At 41.4% G+C, this 15,466-nt stretch overlaps 1 protein-coding gene across 5 annotated transcripts in view; it reads left to right on the plus strand.

The window, feature by feature from the left end:
* The window catches only part of dtna (dystrobrevin, alpha), a 32,852-nt gene extending 18,025 nt beyond the window's left edge, over window positions 1-14,827 (plus strand). For 2 of the 5 annotated variants that reach the window (XM_052463865.1, XM_052463866.1), the window contains 12 exons: window positions 1,004-1,099; window positions 3,184-3,271; window positions 3,583-3,683; window positions 6,398-6,511; window positions 7,951-8,047; window positions 9,169-9,189; window positions 9,888-10,047; window positions 10,167-10,256; window positions 10,348-10,432; window positions 12,836-12,965; window positions 13,085-13,123; window positions 13,237-14,827. In XM_052463865.1, coding sequence (XP_052319825.1) covers window positions 1,004-1,099; window positions 3,184-3,271; window positions 3,583-3,683; window positions 6,398-6,511; window positions 7,951-8,047; window positions 9,169-9,189; window positions 9,888-10,047; window positions 10,167-10,256; window positions 10,348-10,432; window positions 12,836-12,965; window positions 13,085-13,102 — 1,000 coding nt within the window. In that variant the 3' untranslated portion in view covers window positions 13,103-13,123; window positions 13,237-14,827. Of the gene's footprint in view, window positions 1-1,003; window positions 1,100-3,183; window positions 3,272-3,582; window positions 3,684-6,397; window positions 6,512-7,950; window positions 8,048-9,168; window positions 9,190-9,887; window positions 10,048-10,166; window positions 10,257-10,347; window positions 10,433-12,835; window positions 12,966-13,084; window positions 13,124-13,236 lie in introns of those variants that run through there. The other 3 variants (XM_052463867.1, XM_052463868.1, XR_008065249.1) reach the window with 2 other exon arrangements.
* Window positions 14,828-15,466: the final 639 nt, after the last annotated feature.

Below are 15,466 nucleotides of genomic sequence, written 5' to 3' on the forward strand. Positions count from 1 at the left end.
GCTAACTGCTGTAAGTCACTAATATTAGCTTGGAGTCTCTCTCTCAAGTTTCTTTTACAATGATTAACATACAACTACACTCCTTTGGACTTACTTTTTATATCCTTTTATTTTCTGTTTCGCTGGCTGGTAGTGTCAGCCTTGGACTCAGGAATAGTACAAGTGCACGGTAGATACACACACACACACACACTGAGCGAGCCAGGGAAATGTACAGGAGAAGTTACATGCATCTGGCGTCAGTGAGTCCTCATCTCTATGTATCGGAGCTGCACCTGTACTTGATGCTAGTTTAAGGAAAGAGACAAAGGACTCCATTGGTTTAAACACTGACCTCATTTGTAGAACCAGGTTTCTAAAGATATATACCTTCAGTGGATGTGATGATTAGCAGAGGTGTACGGGGTCATTTGTTGACGATGTGGTTAAGGTGAGGTTTTGGTCTTGTGAGTCAGTAGTAAACAAACAATACTTTGCAAAAAATCACTCATTCTTGTCTTGCCAATCTTATTGAAATCATTAGCTTTATCAGACAGAGTGGCAGTTATTGCATGACGACGCTTTGCATCTTGGGGCTATAGGTTATTTAGCACATTTTTCAAAATGTCAAATGAACGACATATCAATGTTTTGACATTCATTTACTTATAGTACTTTCACAGTTGAAAACCTAAACACTGTCTATTCAGATAACAATTCCCATAAAGGGATTATAATACAGGATTAGAGATATAAATGCATGTTTTTTTTCTCTCTGTGTACTGTAAATGATTTGAAAATGCAGTACAGGTACAGCATCACATTCCTATCCATAGTATTAGTATCTAAAGATAATACAACAGGGACAGCATAACACAGTTTTGTGTTTTCTTCTATTGATCATTCAATGACTGAGAAGACATTGTGTCTCTCTCCAGACCTGTTCTTATCCGGTCCTCTTTTCTCCTTGTTCTCATCATGTGTGCCGTTTGTGTTTGTGTTCTGAAACCCTACACTGTTCCAGGTTAAACTACAGTCTCGATGTGGCCGATAGACTGGCTGATGAACATGTTCTCATTGGGCTGTATGTGAATCTCCTACAACACAACCCCACGTCATGGTTAGTCTGGATTCCTGTCTGTAAAGTAACAGTGGAAAGAAAGTAACAGTGGAAACTACTAGCTACAGTGCCTTCAGAAAATATTCCACATTTTGTTGTGTTGTAGCCTGAGTTCAACATGGGTCAAATATTTTTTCTCTCTCGCCCATCTACACACAATATACCATAATGACAAAGTGAGAAGAAAAAAAATGTAAGAAAGAAGAAAAAGTAAACCCCCAAAAATATATAGTAATTTGAAACACTATTATTGCACACAAAGTTTATGCAACTTATTATGTGACTTGTTAAGCAAAGTTTTACTCCTGAACTTATTTAGGAATGCTCAAATAAAGGGATTGAATGCATATTGACTGAAAACAGCTTTTAATTTTTCATTAATTTGTAAATGTCACGACTTCCGCCGAAGTCGTTCCCTCTCCTTGTTCGGGCGGCGCTAGGGGGTCGACGTCACCGGTCTTCTAGCCATCGCTGCTCCACCTTTCATTTTCCATTTGTTTTGTCTTGTTTTCCCGCACACCTGGTTCACATTCCCTCATCAGACTAAATGTATATTACCCTCTGGTTCCCCCATGTCCGTGTGTGGAATTGTTCTTTGTGTAGGGTGTTACGCTACAGGCTGGCTTGCGCTAGGTTTGTTTGTTTTGTTTAATCCGGTTCATGTTACTGTGGTTGTGCTTTGTGCTGCCTCGCCTGTGCCTTTGGGCCAGGGTGTATATTAAAGTTCTCCTGTTATCACCCATCTCTGCTCTCATAATTCCACTTTGACATTATGGGGTATTGTGTGTTGGCCAGTGACACAAAATCTAAATGTAATCCATTTTAAATTCAGGCTGTAATGACAAAATGTGGAAAAAATCAGGGGGTTTGAATACTTTCTGAAGGCACTGTATTCACATTGTATTTACACCACACCTGGCACGGCTCTCCCTTTATTAATTGGAGCTACAAGCCTGAATACTGCATACACTACTCACATCAAGCAGAATAAATGAAAAGTGTCTATTCACTAACCATTGACTTGTCTTTTAACAGCTGACATACAGTAATGTAGCTAAGCCATTAGAAAATGTAACACTTTTTTCATTCACCATAATGCTTTTGCCAGCTGTTGTGCTACTTAGCAATCATTATGAAGGCTAAATCAACATTATCTTGCTCATTAAGTTGTTACAGGGCTGTAGAAAGTTGCATTTGTTTTGCTCTTCACATAGTAACAATCTAGTTTACTGCCCTAGAATTGTCATTGTAATGTGCTTATGATGACAGCTTGGAATTTGCTGCTTTTCCTTTGCTTTGATAAGTGGCAGTAGTCAGTTATTTTCAGAGAACATCTGTGTGTTTATGTTTGTCCTCTATTAAGAACAACTTGGGCCGTTACATTAAATAGTTTGATTGGATTTAGATTCTTGGACTAGTGCGTGTTCATGAGTTGCAATAGATGCTGTACAATAGATCTCAAAGTTTTCAACAGTATTGGGATTGTTCCTTTTCCCCTTAACAAAATGATCCAGTGGAAGCTACTGACCGTTTACTGAAGCATCCATCCAAATGGACTATTTTGTAAGGGTGCTAAGATTGTTGGAATCATCTGCTTTAGTCCTTGCTGTTCCTCTCTCCTGCTGCCTCCGCCTCTCTTGACTCTGTGTAGTAGTATAATCTTAGAGATCTTTCTGCAGATTAAAAATACTTAGTTTCAACTGCATGTTACCTTCCTTAGCGTTTGTATAAGCTTAATGTTGTTCTTTAGTGTGTGTGTGTGTGTGTGTGTGTGTGTACGTGCGTTGGTATCTAGCTGCTTTAAGGCTTTGGCAAAATGGCTATGATTTGTCCCTAAATAGCATCACCAATTGACAAACAAACTAAGTGTTTGCATGTAAATACTGTGCATTATACTTAACTAAACAATCACACAGACACACTGTTCCAATTATCATTTCCATGAGGAAATTCCCATGAAATATTCTTTCCCAATGTATATACAGTAATGTAAGTACAGTACAGAACTACTTTTTATATTTGGCTGCGGTAAATATATAGGTGGAAGTGTGACTCTGTCTCCTCTCCTCTCCACCTGTAAACAGTTTGCTGGAGAGCAGTAACCACCAGGATGAAGAGCACAGTCTCATCGCCCGCTACGCTGCTAGACTGGCCTCTGACGGAGCCGCCGTGGTGAGACACATGCTATCTGAGGGCATAGAGGGAGAAAATACCATGAATAGCAACCTGACATCTTTATGTGCACAGCACAAATACACATTTTTTCCAATTGTCTGTCTCTGAAGATAAAAGTTGAGCGTGGGCCCTGAGTCAGGCCACCCAGTCAGGAAAAACTTGTGCCCCTAAGCGTATGAGGTGGTTTATGAATAGCTTTGAATAAGGAAATGACATCAGCAGGATTAACCTCAGTACAATAGATAATGTCATGTGTCCCTGTGTGTTATGGTAATGTCATGATCATGTCATGTGCCTCTGTTTTACAGCAACAAGCCCAGCAGCAGAGGGTCCCCAACGACATCTCTTTCACTCTGGACGCCAACAAGCAGCAGAGGCAGCTTATTGCTGAGCTGGAGAGCAAAAACAGGTCAGGGATGGATTCCCTCTGAATTCGCTTTTCTCTCTCTGTTCGCCTCTTTTTTACAAACCTGCCAATCGTGCCAAATTACAAGAATGGTGATAGCTTACTTAATGTTCTACCCAATGTGCTTCTCACACAAGCTGTGGTCGCAAGTTATTCTAATAGGCTGTAGTAGGGCTGTGACAATTATGGAATTTTGGGTAACCGTCAATTGTCATGCAAATAGCCACGGTTATTATCATAATTGTAATTTTTGTTGTAAAGTGTTTTGAACTTCTAATGCATTTTTCAAAATTAGCTACGACACTAAAAAAATGCAACAACACAGCTTTATGAATGGTTTTGAATGCTTGGAACTTTTGGAAATGAAGCATATCCTCCCGACCATGCCGTTCTGCTTGTAAAATGAGCAGAACTGCACCAAACTTTACCCACTTGTACAAATTAAACTGCTATTGGGTGAACTATATCTACTTGAATATAAAGTTGAACTCCCCTTCTTTTAACATTATTATTACTTGTTGTTTTTTCACAGTTATTGTCCATAATTGTCGGTTACACGATTATACACGTTCATACCGTGCCTGTGCCATCCCAGGTATGCGGTATTACCGGTGATACAACATTTTTTTTCCCCGAATGGCGCATGCGGTCTAAGGCACTGCATCACCACAGATCCTGGTTCGATACCGTGCTGTGTTGCAGGCGGCCATGACTGGGAGACCCGTGAGGCAACGCACAATTGGCCAAGCGTTGTCCAGGTTAGGGGTGGGTTTGGTGGGCCGGGATATCCTTGTCCCATCGTGCTCTAGCGACTCCTGTGACAGGCCGGGCGCATGGGGAAAAAGCCCCCAAGAATTCTATAACCAAAAAGCTAACCAGATGCTAAGTACTAAGTATATAGTGGATGCTAGGTAAATGCTAACGAGCTCATAAATGTATTCAAGATTCTCAAAAGGCTACTTACTCACATTTTGCTGCACACACAAAACAAATACAATATGGCAGGGATGTCAAGCTAGGAGGGGATTGTCTCTACTATTACCAAGATTTAAGAAGCTTGATCTTGCAAGGTAACATCAGCCCCTTGGCTAGCAAGTTAGAAAACCAAGTACGCAGCTGGATAGAATTTATTTGGTACATCTTAATGAGTTATTTGGTAACTTAATAGTGTTAAGATATATAGCTGACAAAACAGTCAATTTCATACAAGTTTAACTTGATCACCTCACTAACTTGCGCTGCAGGGGAATATGACTCTGTTCTGCTTCTTTGTTAACAACCACACGTGACTGGCTCAACAGCTGTTTTGGTGAACTACCGGTAAGCTTCACGATAAAACATGATCTAACAGGTGAAATGAAAAATGCGATTTGCTTCATCTATTTAATGCACAAGTTTACTGCAGGTATTTATTTAAAAAGTACGCATTTGAAAATGTATTCAAAAACAAAACCACACATTTTTTCCTACGGTATTGAAAATCATACCATGAGCATTTCAAAATACTGAGGAATACGGTATACTTCCCAACCCTAGTGACAGCCCTTGTCTGTAGCCCTGTTTTCATGGCAGTACCAGAACAATTTGACAGCAAGTCAAATGACTTGATGTGGTTGTGGTAGACTTAATGTAGTCAAGCTAGCTGTTAATAATAATAATAATAATAATTTGGTGCTTAGGAAATGTCCTATTTCACACATGTACAAGTTTGTATATTATATGCATGTGTGAACTGGAAATCTGTTTTTTTTGCACATCCCAACTCCCCCTAAAGTGGTTCACGGCCAGGGTCAGCCAATATCAACAGCAACCCTGGAGCAATTAGGGTTAAGTCCCGTGCTCAAGGGCACATCAACAGATTTTTCACCTTGTCAGCTAGAGGATTCAAACAAGCAACCTTTTGGTTACTGGCCCAACACTCTAACCACGAGGTTACCTTCCGTCCCTAGACCCCACCTGTAAGCCAAAACACACCATCTGAAATGCACAAAACAAAACTATACTGAACAAAAATAAAAATGCAACATTCAACAATTTCAACGATTTCACTGAGTTACAGTTCGTTGAAGGAAATCAGTCAATTTAAATAAATAAATTAGGCACTATTCTATGGATTTCACATGACTGGGCAGGGGTGCAGCCATGGGTGGGCTTGGAGCCAAGCCCACCCACTAGGGAGCTAGGGGCAGACAATCAGAATTTTTGCTCACAAAAGGGCTTTATTACAGACAGAAATACTCCTCCTCAGTTTCAACGGCTTATGGTAAATGATCTTGCAACAATTCTGGTGGACATTCTTGCAGTCAGCATGCCAATTGCACACTCCCTCAAAACCTGAGACATCTGTGGCATTGTGTTGTGTGACAAAACTGCACATTTTAGAGTGTCCTTTTATTGTCCCCACCACAAGGTGCACCAGTGTAATGATCATGCTGTTTAATCAGCTTCTTGATATGCCACACCTGTCAGGTGGATGGATTATATTGGCAAATGAGAATTGTTCACTAACAGGGATGTAAACAAATGTGTGCACAACATTTGAGTTAATTAAGCTTTTTGTGCTTATGGAACATTTCTTGGATCTTGTAATTCAGCTCAGGAAACATGGGACCAACACTTTACATGTTGCATTTATATTTTTGTTCAGTTATACTTCAGAAAGTTTACATATGTGATATACTAGCTTCAACTGGCATGTGTGTACGTGTGTGTCACAGAGAAATCTTGCAAGAGATCCAGCGCCTGCGAGTGCAGCACGAGCAGGCCTCCCAGCCGCCAACGGGCACCGCCCAACAGAACCCCACTCTGCTGGCCGAGCTACGTCTTCTCAGGTAGACCCATATCAAGTTTATTTAAAAAAAATAATTCCTGACCATGTAAAGGGACATTTAAATGTGTGTGCATATAAACTCAACAAAAAAATTAATGTCCTCTCACTGTCAAATGCGTTTATTTTCAGCAAACTTTACATGTGTCCATATTTGTATGAACATAATAAGATTCAACATCTGAGACATAAAGTGAACAAGTTCCACAGACATGTGACTAACAGAAATGGAATAATGTGTCCCTGAACAAAGGGGGTGTCAAAATCAAAAGTAACAGTCAGTATCTGGTGTGGCCACCAGCTGCATTAAGTACTGCAGTGCATCTCCTCCTCATGGACTGCACCAGATTTGCCAGTTCTTGCTGTGAGATGTTACCCCACTCTTCCACAAAGTTACCTGCAAGTTCCCTAACATTTCTGGGGGGGAATGGCCCTAGCCCTCACACTCCGATCCAACAGGCCCCAGACGTGCTCAATGGGATTGAGATCCGGGCTCTTCGCTGGCCATGGCAGAACACTGACATTCCTGTCTTGCAGGAAATCACGCACAGAGCGAGCAGTATGGCTGGTGGCATTGTCATGCTAGAGGGTCATGTCAGGATGAGCCTGCAGGAAGGGTACCACATGAGGGAGGAGGATGTCTTCCCTGTAACGCACAATGTTGAGATTGCCTGCAATGACAACAAGCTCAGTCCGATGATGCTGTGACACACCGCCCCAGACCATGACGGACCCTCCACCTCCAAATCGACCCCGCTCCAGAGTACAGGCCTTGGTGTAACGCTCATTCCTTCAACGATAAACGTGAATCCGACCATCACCCCTGGTGAGACAAAACTCTTCAGTGAAGAGGACTTTTTGGTCTGGGGCTGTTTTTCATGGTTCGGGCTAGGCCCCTCAGTTCCAGTGAAGGGAAATCTTAACGCTAAAGCATACAATGACATTCTAGACGATTCTGTGCTGCAGTTTGGGGAAGGTCCTTTCCTGTTTCTGCATGACAATGCCCCTGTGCACAAAATGAGGTCCATTTAGAAAGGGTTTGTTGAGATCGGTGTGGAAGAGCTTGACTGGCCTGCAGAGAGCCCTGACCTCAACCCCATTGAACAGCTTTCGGATGAATTGGAACGCTGATTGCGAGCCAGGACTAATCACCCAACATCCGTGCCAGACCTCACTAATGTTCTTGTAGCTGAATGGAAGCAAGTCCCTGCAGCAATGTTCCAACATCTAGTGGAAATCGTTCCCAGAAGAGTGGAGGCTGTTCGCTATAGCAGCAAACGGGGGACCAACTCGATATTAATGCCCATGATTTTGGAGTGACATGTCCGATGAGCAGGTGTCCACATACTTTTGGTTGTGTTTGTGTGTGTGTGTGTATATATATATATATATATATATATATATATATATATATATATATTATGGTTGTTTTTCCTCAACCAGGCAACGCAAAGATGAGCTGGAGCAGAGGATGTCTGCTCTGCAGGAGAGTCGCAGGGAACTCATGGTACAGCTGGAGCAGCTGATGCTGCTGCTGAAGGTGCGTAAGAACGCACTATGCATGCCATACAGTTTAATTAGGTCTACTCAGTCTCCTCCAGAATTCGCGATTCTGTGATCGCAACATTTTTGCAAAAGTATTTGCGAGGGCTTGAAAATTGTACCAAACACCGCACTATTTCTGCATAAAACTGACCCTGCAGCGCAGTACAAAAAGAGGGCTCGCAAATTCAACCAATCAGCGCACATTTACCACGTTTTTTAATTATTATTTTTTAACCTTTTTAACTTGGCAAGTCAGTTAAGAATAAATTATTATTTACAATGACGGCCGACCCCGGCCAAACCCTAACGACGCTGGGCCAATATGGTTCAATCAAGTCAAACATCAACAAACGTTCCCTCGTCAGCGCATTTTTTGCGACAAATTGGACAAAATCATTGCATATTACCATGCTAAATATCAGAATTGCCGCTGCAAAATCACGCATTTTTTGCCCACAAATATCCCTCCAGCTAAATCCTGGAGGGACTGGGGAGGAGAGAAAATAGAACGCACATTTCATTATTTGCCCACTAGGGGGCGCACTTCAACTTTCTCTGCGGAACTTCCCTGGTGTTAGTAAATCCTAAGGTGTTGCTCTGGTCTTGATAGGTCTTCCCTTCTCATCCTCTGACCATAGCCCATAACTCTGTCTTTATCAAAAATGACTTTGTGTTCCCCAATTTCTTCCATGTCAAGATATCGAGATATACGATTTAACAGACCTTCTTCTGGTCTGTCTACCCAAGGACATTGTTTTGATCATAGGATTATGACCACTGATAATATACAACCAACATCACTTTCACATAAGAAAACAGTATATAGGATAATATTCAGCCAGAGTCAGTCACAACCAATAATGGATAGAATTCTGACATAAACTGCTTACTCTACTGGCTTAAGTGGTAAGGCTATCAATCTAATTACTCAACTGAAAGGATCAATGCAATTCCAGTTAGCTCTACCTAGCATTAGAATGCTAGCATCAGACTTGCTTTAGGCCTAGGCAGAAAATCCCAATAGGTTTTTACATGTGAAAGAAATTGTCTTCATTGAATGATTATGCTATTGTGTGTTTTTTGGGACGGTAAATGAATAACATTTTTTCTTAACAGGAGGAGGAAAGGAAGCAAGCTGTAAGTCTGTCTGTAAAACCTCAAAATAACTAATGCTTCTTTCAAAGAGATGTGAAGAGACTTGAGGACAAATGAATGTGATTATATTGTGTTTGTTTGTGGTTTTGCTGACAATATGTGATCAGCTCTCATTGGAAATGAAAATGCAGCAGTCAGTTGAACTAACAGCATGTTAAATGTTTAGATCATTTTGATTTCATGAAAAGTGCTACTAAATGAACTTACAATTCATTATGGCATGTGTGCTATGTTTGTTGCTCACCATTTATGGATGTATTTTTTAAATATTTTTTTATATGCATAACCTAACAGCTTTTTCAGCACAGCTGGTCTGAACTTGAGGATTTTTTGCTCCATTACTGGGTCTTATAACATTGTAATTGACATATGGGAATGATAACATATAATTAATTATTGGAGGTTTTAAGCAGTGATGATGAGTAGGACCTTGAGCTTTTCTTGGCCAAAGCTACAATCCCCACTTTAATTTCCCCATACAGACCTATAGAGATTCATAACAGAATCATTCAGTATAAAAATAGCTCCACCAACATTAGATAGATCAATGTTGATCAAGATAATCACTGGTTGTTACTGCACTGGTGTACTACTACTACTACTATTGCTACTACTACTACTGAAACAGTGACAGGAAGGGACACCTGGAGTCACACTAAAACCCCTACTTCCTGTTTCAGACTCAAGGGCCTGGCTCCCCCCGCTCATCCCCCAGCCACGCAGTCAGCCGGCCCATCCCCATGCCAACCCAGTCAGAGTCTGCCGGCACCACACCCACTCACACCCCTCAGGACTCACTCATGGGTGTGGGAGGAGACGTGCAGGAGGCCTTTGCTCACGGTAATACACACATGCATGTATTCACACACACACATACACAACTTTACAGGTGAGAGTGGATTGGCCTACTCTGGTTCTGGAGAGCCACAGTATTCACAGAGGCTCTGTTCTATCTCCAGGCCCCAGGAGAAACTTGAGAAATGACCTTCTTGTTGCTGCTGACTCCATCACCAACACCATGTCTTCATTGGTTAAAGAGCTCAATTCAGGTGATACTATAGTCTCACTGTTTCTATCTGACTTTTGAAAGTATACTTTGCTCATCGTTTGAACAGTTTAACACTGTATTGTCTCTGTCAGAGGCTGGAAGTGAGACAGAGAGCAACATGGAACTGGTCTCCTCTCCCACTTCTGATCTTCTAGCACAGATGACCACTAAACCACGGTAAATACAGTATGCCATTGTATAGATGTCGCCGAAGAGGATGGCTGACGTTTTACATGCTCATAACCAATTGTGCTATTTTGCTAGATTTTTGTATTGTTTGTAACTTATTTTTTTACTTATTTTGTACATAATGTTGCTGCTACCGTCTATTATGACCAGCAATAACTTTTGGACATCAGAACAGCGATTAGTCACCATGAACTGGAAGAAGCTTTTTCCTTTAACGAGTCTGACGAGAAGGATATACTGCTCTCCCGGGAACAGGCCCAGATCCCGGTCATTTGCGTGAAGAAAAGACAGAGTAAAAGAGGACGCAGATCGGGCTGCCTTCTGTGAATCCGTAGACAAGCGATCCATTCTACTTGCTAACATGCTATCATTGGAAAATAAAATTGATGACCTACGATTGCGATTATCCTACCAACGGGACATTAATAAGAACTGTAATGTCTTATGTTTCACCGAGTCGTGGCTGAACAATGGCAAGTATAATATAGAGCTGCCGGGATTTTCCATGCACCGGCAGAAGAGAACCTACGTCTGGAAAGACGAGGGGTGGGGGTGTGTGTCTTTTTGTCAATAACAGCTGGTGCGCAATGTCTAATATTAAAGAAGTCATCGACGACGTTGTCCCCACAGTGACCGTACGTACATATCCCAACCAGAAGCCATGGATTACAGGCAACATCCGCATCGAGAAAAAGGCTAGAGCTGCCGCTTTCAAGTAGTGGGACACTAATCCGGACGCTTATAAGAAATCCCGCTATGCCCTCAGACAAAACATTAAACATGCAAAGCATCAATAGAGGATTAAAATTGAATCCTACTACACCGGCTCTCACACTCGTTGGATGTGGCAGGGCTTGAAAACTATTACAGACTGCAAAGGGAAACCCAAACGCAAGCTGCCCAGTGACGCGAGCCTACCAAACGAGCTAAATCTCTTTTTTGCTCGCTTTGAAGCAAATAACACTGGAGCATGCACGAGAGCACCAGCTGTTCTGTTCTGGATGATTGTGTGATCACGCTCTCAGTAGTCGATGTGAGCAAGACCTTTAAACAGGTCAACATTCACAAAGCTGAGGGGCCAGATGGATTACCAGGCAAGTGTCTTCTCTGACATTTTCAACCTCTCCCTGACTGAATCTGTAATACCTACATGTTTCAAGCAGACCACCATAGTCCCTGTGCCCAAGGAAGCGAAGGTAACCTGCCTAAATGATTACCGCCCTATAGCACTCACGTCGGTAGCCATGAAGTGCTTTGAAAGGCTGGTCATGGCTCACATCAACAGCATCCTCCCGCATACCCTAGACCCACTCAAATTCGCATACCGCCCCAACAGATCCACAGATGACGCAATCTCAATCGCACTCCACACTGTCCTTTCCCACATGTACAAAAGGAACACTTATGTGAGAATGCTGTTCATTGACTACAGCTCAATGTGAGCAAGACAAAGTAGCTGATCGTGGACTACAGGAAATGGCAGGCCGAACAGGCCCTCATTAACATCAACCGGGCTGTAGTGGAGTGGGTTGAGAGTTTCAAGTTCCTTGGTGTCCACATCCCCAACGAACTATCATGGTCCAAACACACCAAGACAGTCGTGAGGGCACGACTGAGGGCACGACAAAACCTTTTCCCCCTCAGGAGACTGAAAAGATTTGGCAGGGGTCCTCAGATCCTCAAAACGTTCTACAGCTGCACCATCGAGAGCATCCAGACCAGTTGCATCACTGCCTGGTATGGCAACTGCTCGGCGTCTGACCGTAAGGCGCTTCAGAGGCCAAGCTTCCTGCAATCCAGGACCAATATACTAGGCAGTGTCAGAGGAAAGCCCATAAAATTGTCAGAGACTTCAGTCGCCCAAGTCATAGACTGTTTTCTCTGCTACCTTACGGCAAGCGGTACCGGAGCGCCAAGTCTAGGACCAAAAGGCTCCTTAACAGTTTCTACCCCGAAGCCATAAGTCTGCTGAACAATTTCTCAAATGTCCACCGGACTATTACATTGACCCCCACCCCCTTCCATTTGTTTTGTACACTGCTGCTGTTGGTTAAGGGCTTGTAAGTAAGCATTTCACGGTAAGGTCAACACTTGTTGTATTCGGCGCATGTGACAAATAAAGTTTGATTTGATGCAGTATGCAGTATGTGGATCAGTACTTGACTTGGGCAGAAGCTCACCGGAACTGAGTTCTTGCACCTCATATAGAATATTAGCTCAAAAGTATTGAGGGGTTTCTGCACCTGAATATAAATGGTACCGGCACCCAAAATGAGTACTGGCACCTATTTCAGTCCACGTCAAGCACTGGAGCAGATCTAGGAATTTATAAAGGCTGCACAATCATATACAGTAGATTTTAGTATGGTAATGTTGGATTTACCTCCATAGTGTTGGTGGCAGGAACACTGGTGGAGTTGAGGAGGAGTGCTATGAGAACGACCTGGTTCAGGTGCTGGAGGATGAGCTGAAGATGGAGGAACTACTAAAACACAGACAGGAGCAAGAGAAAACCCGCATGGTGAGCTATGGTTAAATATATTTAAAATGAGGGGAAATAGTGCATTACAAAACATATTCCTAATATTATTATTTGAAATCTTCTCTCTTCGTCTTGGCTATGTTCCTGGTGCTATACAGGTGACATTGCAGCAATGACCATGCTGAACCAGTTTTGTGGTTAAGTATCCTAATTAATTTCTCTGTGATCTTCTACATCTTCTCACAATTTCTCACTACACTATATGCCAACTCAGATGGGCAGAGTATTTAACTCCCTATCCTCTGAACAGGTAAACAATATGCGAAGCAACAAAAGTAGAAAAACACTGGAAGATGGATGAGAAGAGAAGGCACTGAGAGGCTTATGAGGAGATGATGGTCCGCGAGCATGCATGATCTCCAAGTCAAGCTGAAGAAGAAGTGACAGGAAGGAAGGATCAAAGTTATGACACTGCTAAATCCAACAATAGAATACATAGTTATATTATGTAAAGATCTATTTTTAAAACCAACAGCATATTTAAGTGAATACTGTGAACCGATATGGAGAGATCATATAACAACAGAGCTGTCTATTATACCACCGGTGCCATAAAATCAAGTAACTTTATTGGGAAGTATTTGTTGATTTTTTAATCATATTATGTTTAGGTAAGAGCTGTTGAAGAATTGTGGAAGTATATATTGTTGGTGTATGGTGGATAAACCAGGCCGTTGTGTTTCAGTGAGATTGCTTTTGAATCCAAATATTAACCTGGTGTATGTGTAAACTGAGGCACAACTGTCTATAACCTAGAGGTTAGATATAGTATGTCTGACCGCTATGACCAGGTTGGCCTACCAGTCCAAGGATTTTTAACTACTGGTGTTGTTTGGCTTTTGTATGTGTTGTTTGACCTTTTATCTTTGCTTTTAACCAATTGAAAGAGTGGCTTGTCAGAGAATGTATTTCTTTTGACATATCTCATATTGTGTGCACTGCCTTAGCTGATTAGCCTAGCTCACCTTTGGATGGGGTACAGACAAACCTTCAATGCAACATGTAGCTAACATTGTTTCTGCCACTGTTAAAATGCAAATGTTCATCACTGTCAAAATCACATTGTTTAATTCACCCATAAATATAGTAGTTAAATAGTACTAGCTATATTAGGTAAGAACGTTGTGGCAGAAGGACAATGTTATTTATGTCTTCTGCATTTTGTGTTTGCCACATTTCATATTTAACTGAATTCCACCTGGTGTATTGCGCCTGTAGGTGATACTAAGCGAATGAGACCGTATAGGAAGAACAAGCTGAACTTTTTATAAATCTGATGCTGGAAAGTGATATTGTCTACTGGGGGATTTCGTTAACTAATAGCTATATGTTGATGAAGAGTTATAGTTGAGTTTATTTTATTAATACCTGCTTGAGATTTAAAGATGTGATGACAGACATGAAATTGGAGTAGGAAGTACAATACCTTAAAGAAGAAAAGAATGGAAACATTGTTCATAGCACTTCAGTTTCAAAGGTTTACACTTGCAAGAACGGAGAACATTGTTTGTTTCCCATGTTTCAGAATCCATATCTGCTGTCTTACCATAGATTTTGAAGTTGCTTTTTCATTTAAATGTTCTGACCAAATTATTTGCATTTTTCTGCTCACTCACACACAAATCTCTCTCAAACATACACTCAAAGACGCTCACAGTCACACTCTTGATACCTGAGATCTGTGTGTGTAAAATGTTACCCAGGTGCAAAGCCAATTTGAAATCATAAATGTGTGAAATATATGTAGTATGATTTTCGAGCTAGTTCATATCAGTAATTTTGCATGTTGGTGATGATGCATAATAAAGAATTGACACAACATGAGAATGTTGTCTCTATGAGCTCTTTCTTGCTTCTTTTTTTCCATCACTTATGAAAGGCACCTGGCACTGCATGGCCTGGAATCAACTGAAACAATGGTGAAATGGAGCACATCAGTTTGGATTCTGGGGTAGCACTATGAATTCCCATAGGTGTGGTTAACGATGCTTCGTGGGTGTCAGTTGTCTATGTGTGCAGAGGGTCCCTGGTTCAAGCCCGGGTAGGAGCGAGGTGATTGATTAAAGTTAAACTGTTACAATTAGAAAAGTCTATATGGTATTCCTAGCCTCACAAGATACGTTTAAACAAACACATGGCATTTCTTTTGGATTTAGAGCTTAATTTAGCAAATGTGGAAACTATTTATACTGTACTTATCATATCCAACTTGGAATAGGAATCTTGAAGGTTAAACCCTTCATTTGAAGTACAAGATGCATAGTTGCGTAATTTAAAATAAATATAAAACATGAAGCATTAAGAAAATAAATAACATATGGCATTATCTGTAAAAAATTGTGTTATTGTATGATAATAAAATAAATGCGCGCATGCATTATTTATCATGTACAAAACAAGGAGAGAGGGAGAGGCACTTGAGCGCTTAGGTTACTTCGATGCCCACATACAGCTGTCCTCAATGAGCAACGCATCAAGTT

The sequence above is a fragment of the Oncorhynchus keta genome, chromosome 15 (assembly GCF_023373465.1).
Source record: "Oncorhynchus keta strain PuntledgeMale-10-30-2019 chromosome 15, Oket_V2, whole genome shotgun sequence".
Classification (NCBI taxonomy): Eukaryota; Metazoa; Chordata; class Actinopteri; order Salmoniformes; family Salmonidae; genus Oncorhynchus; species Oncorhynchus keta.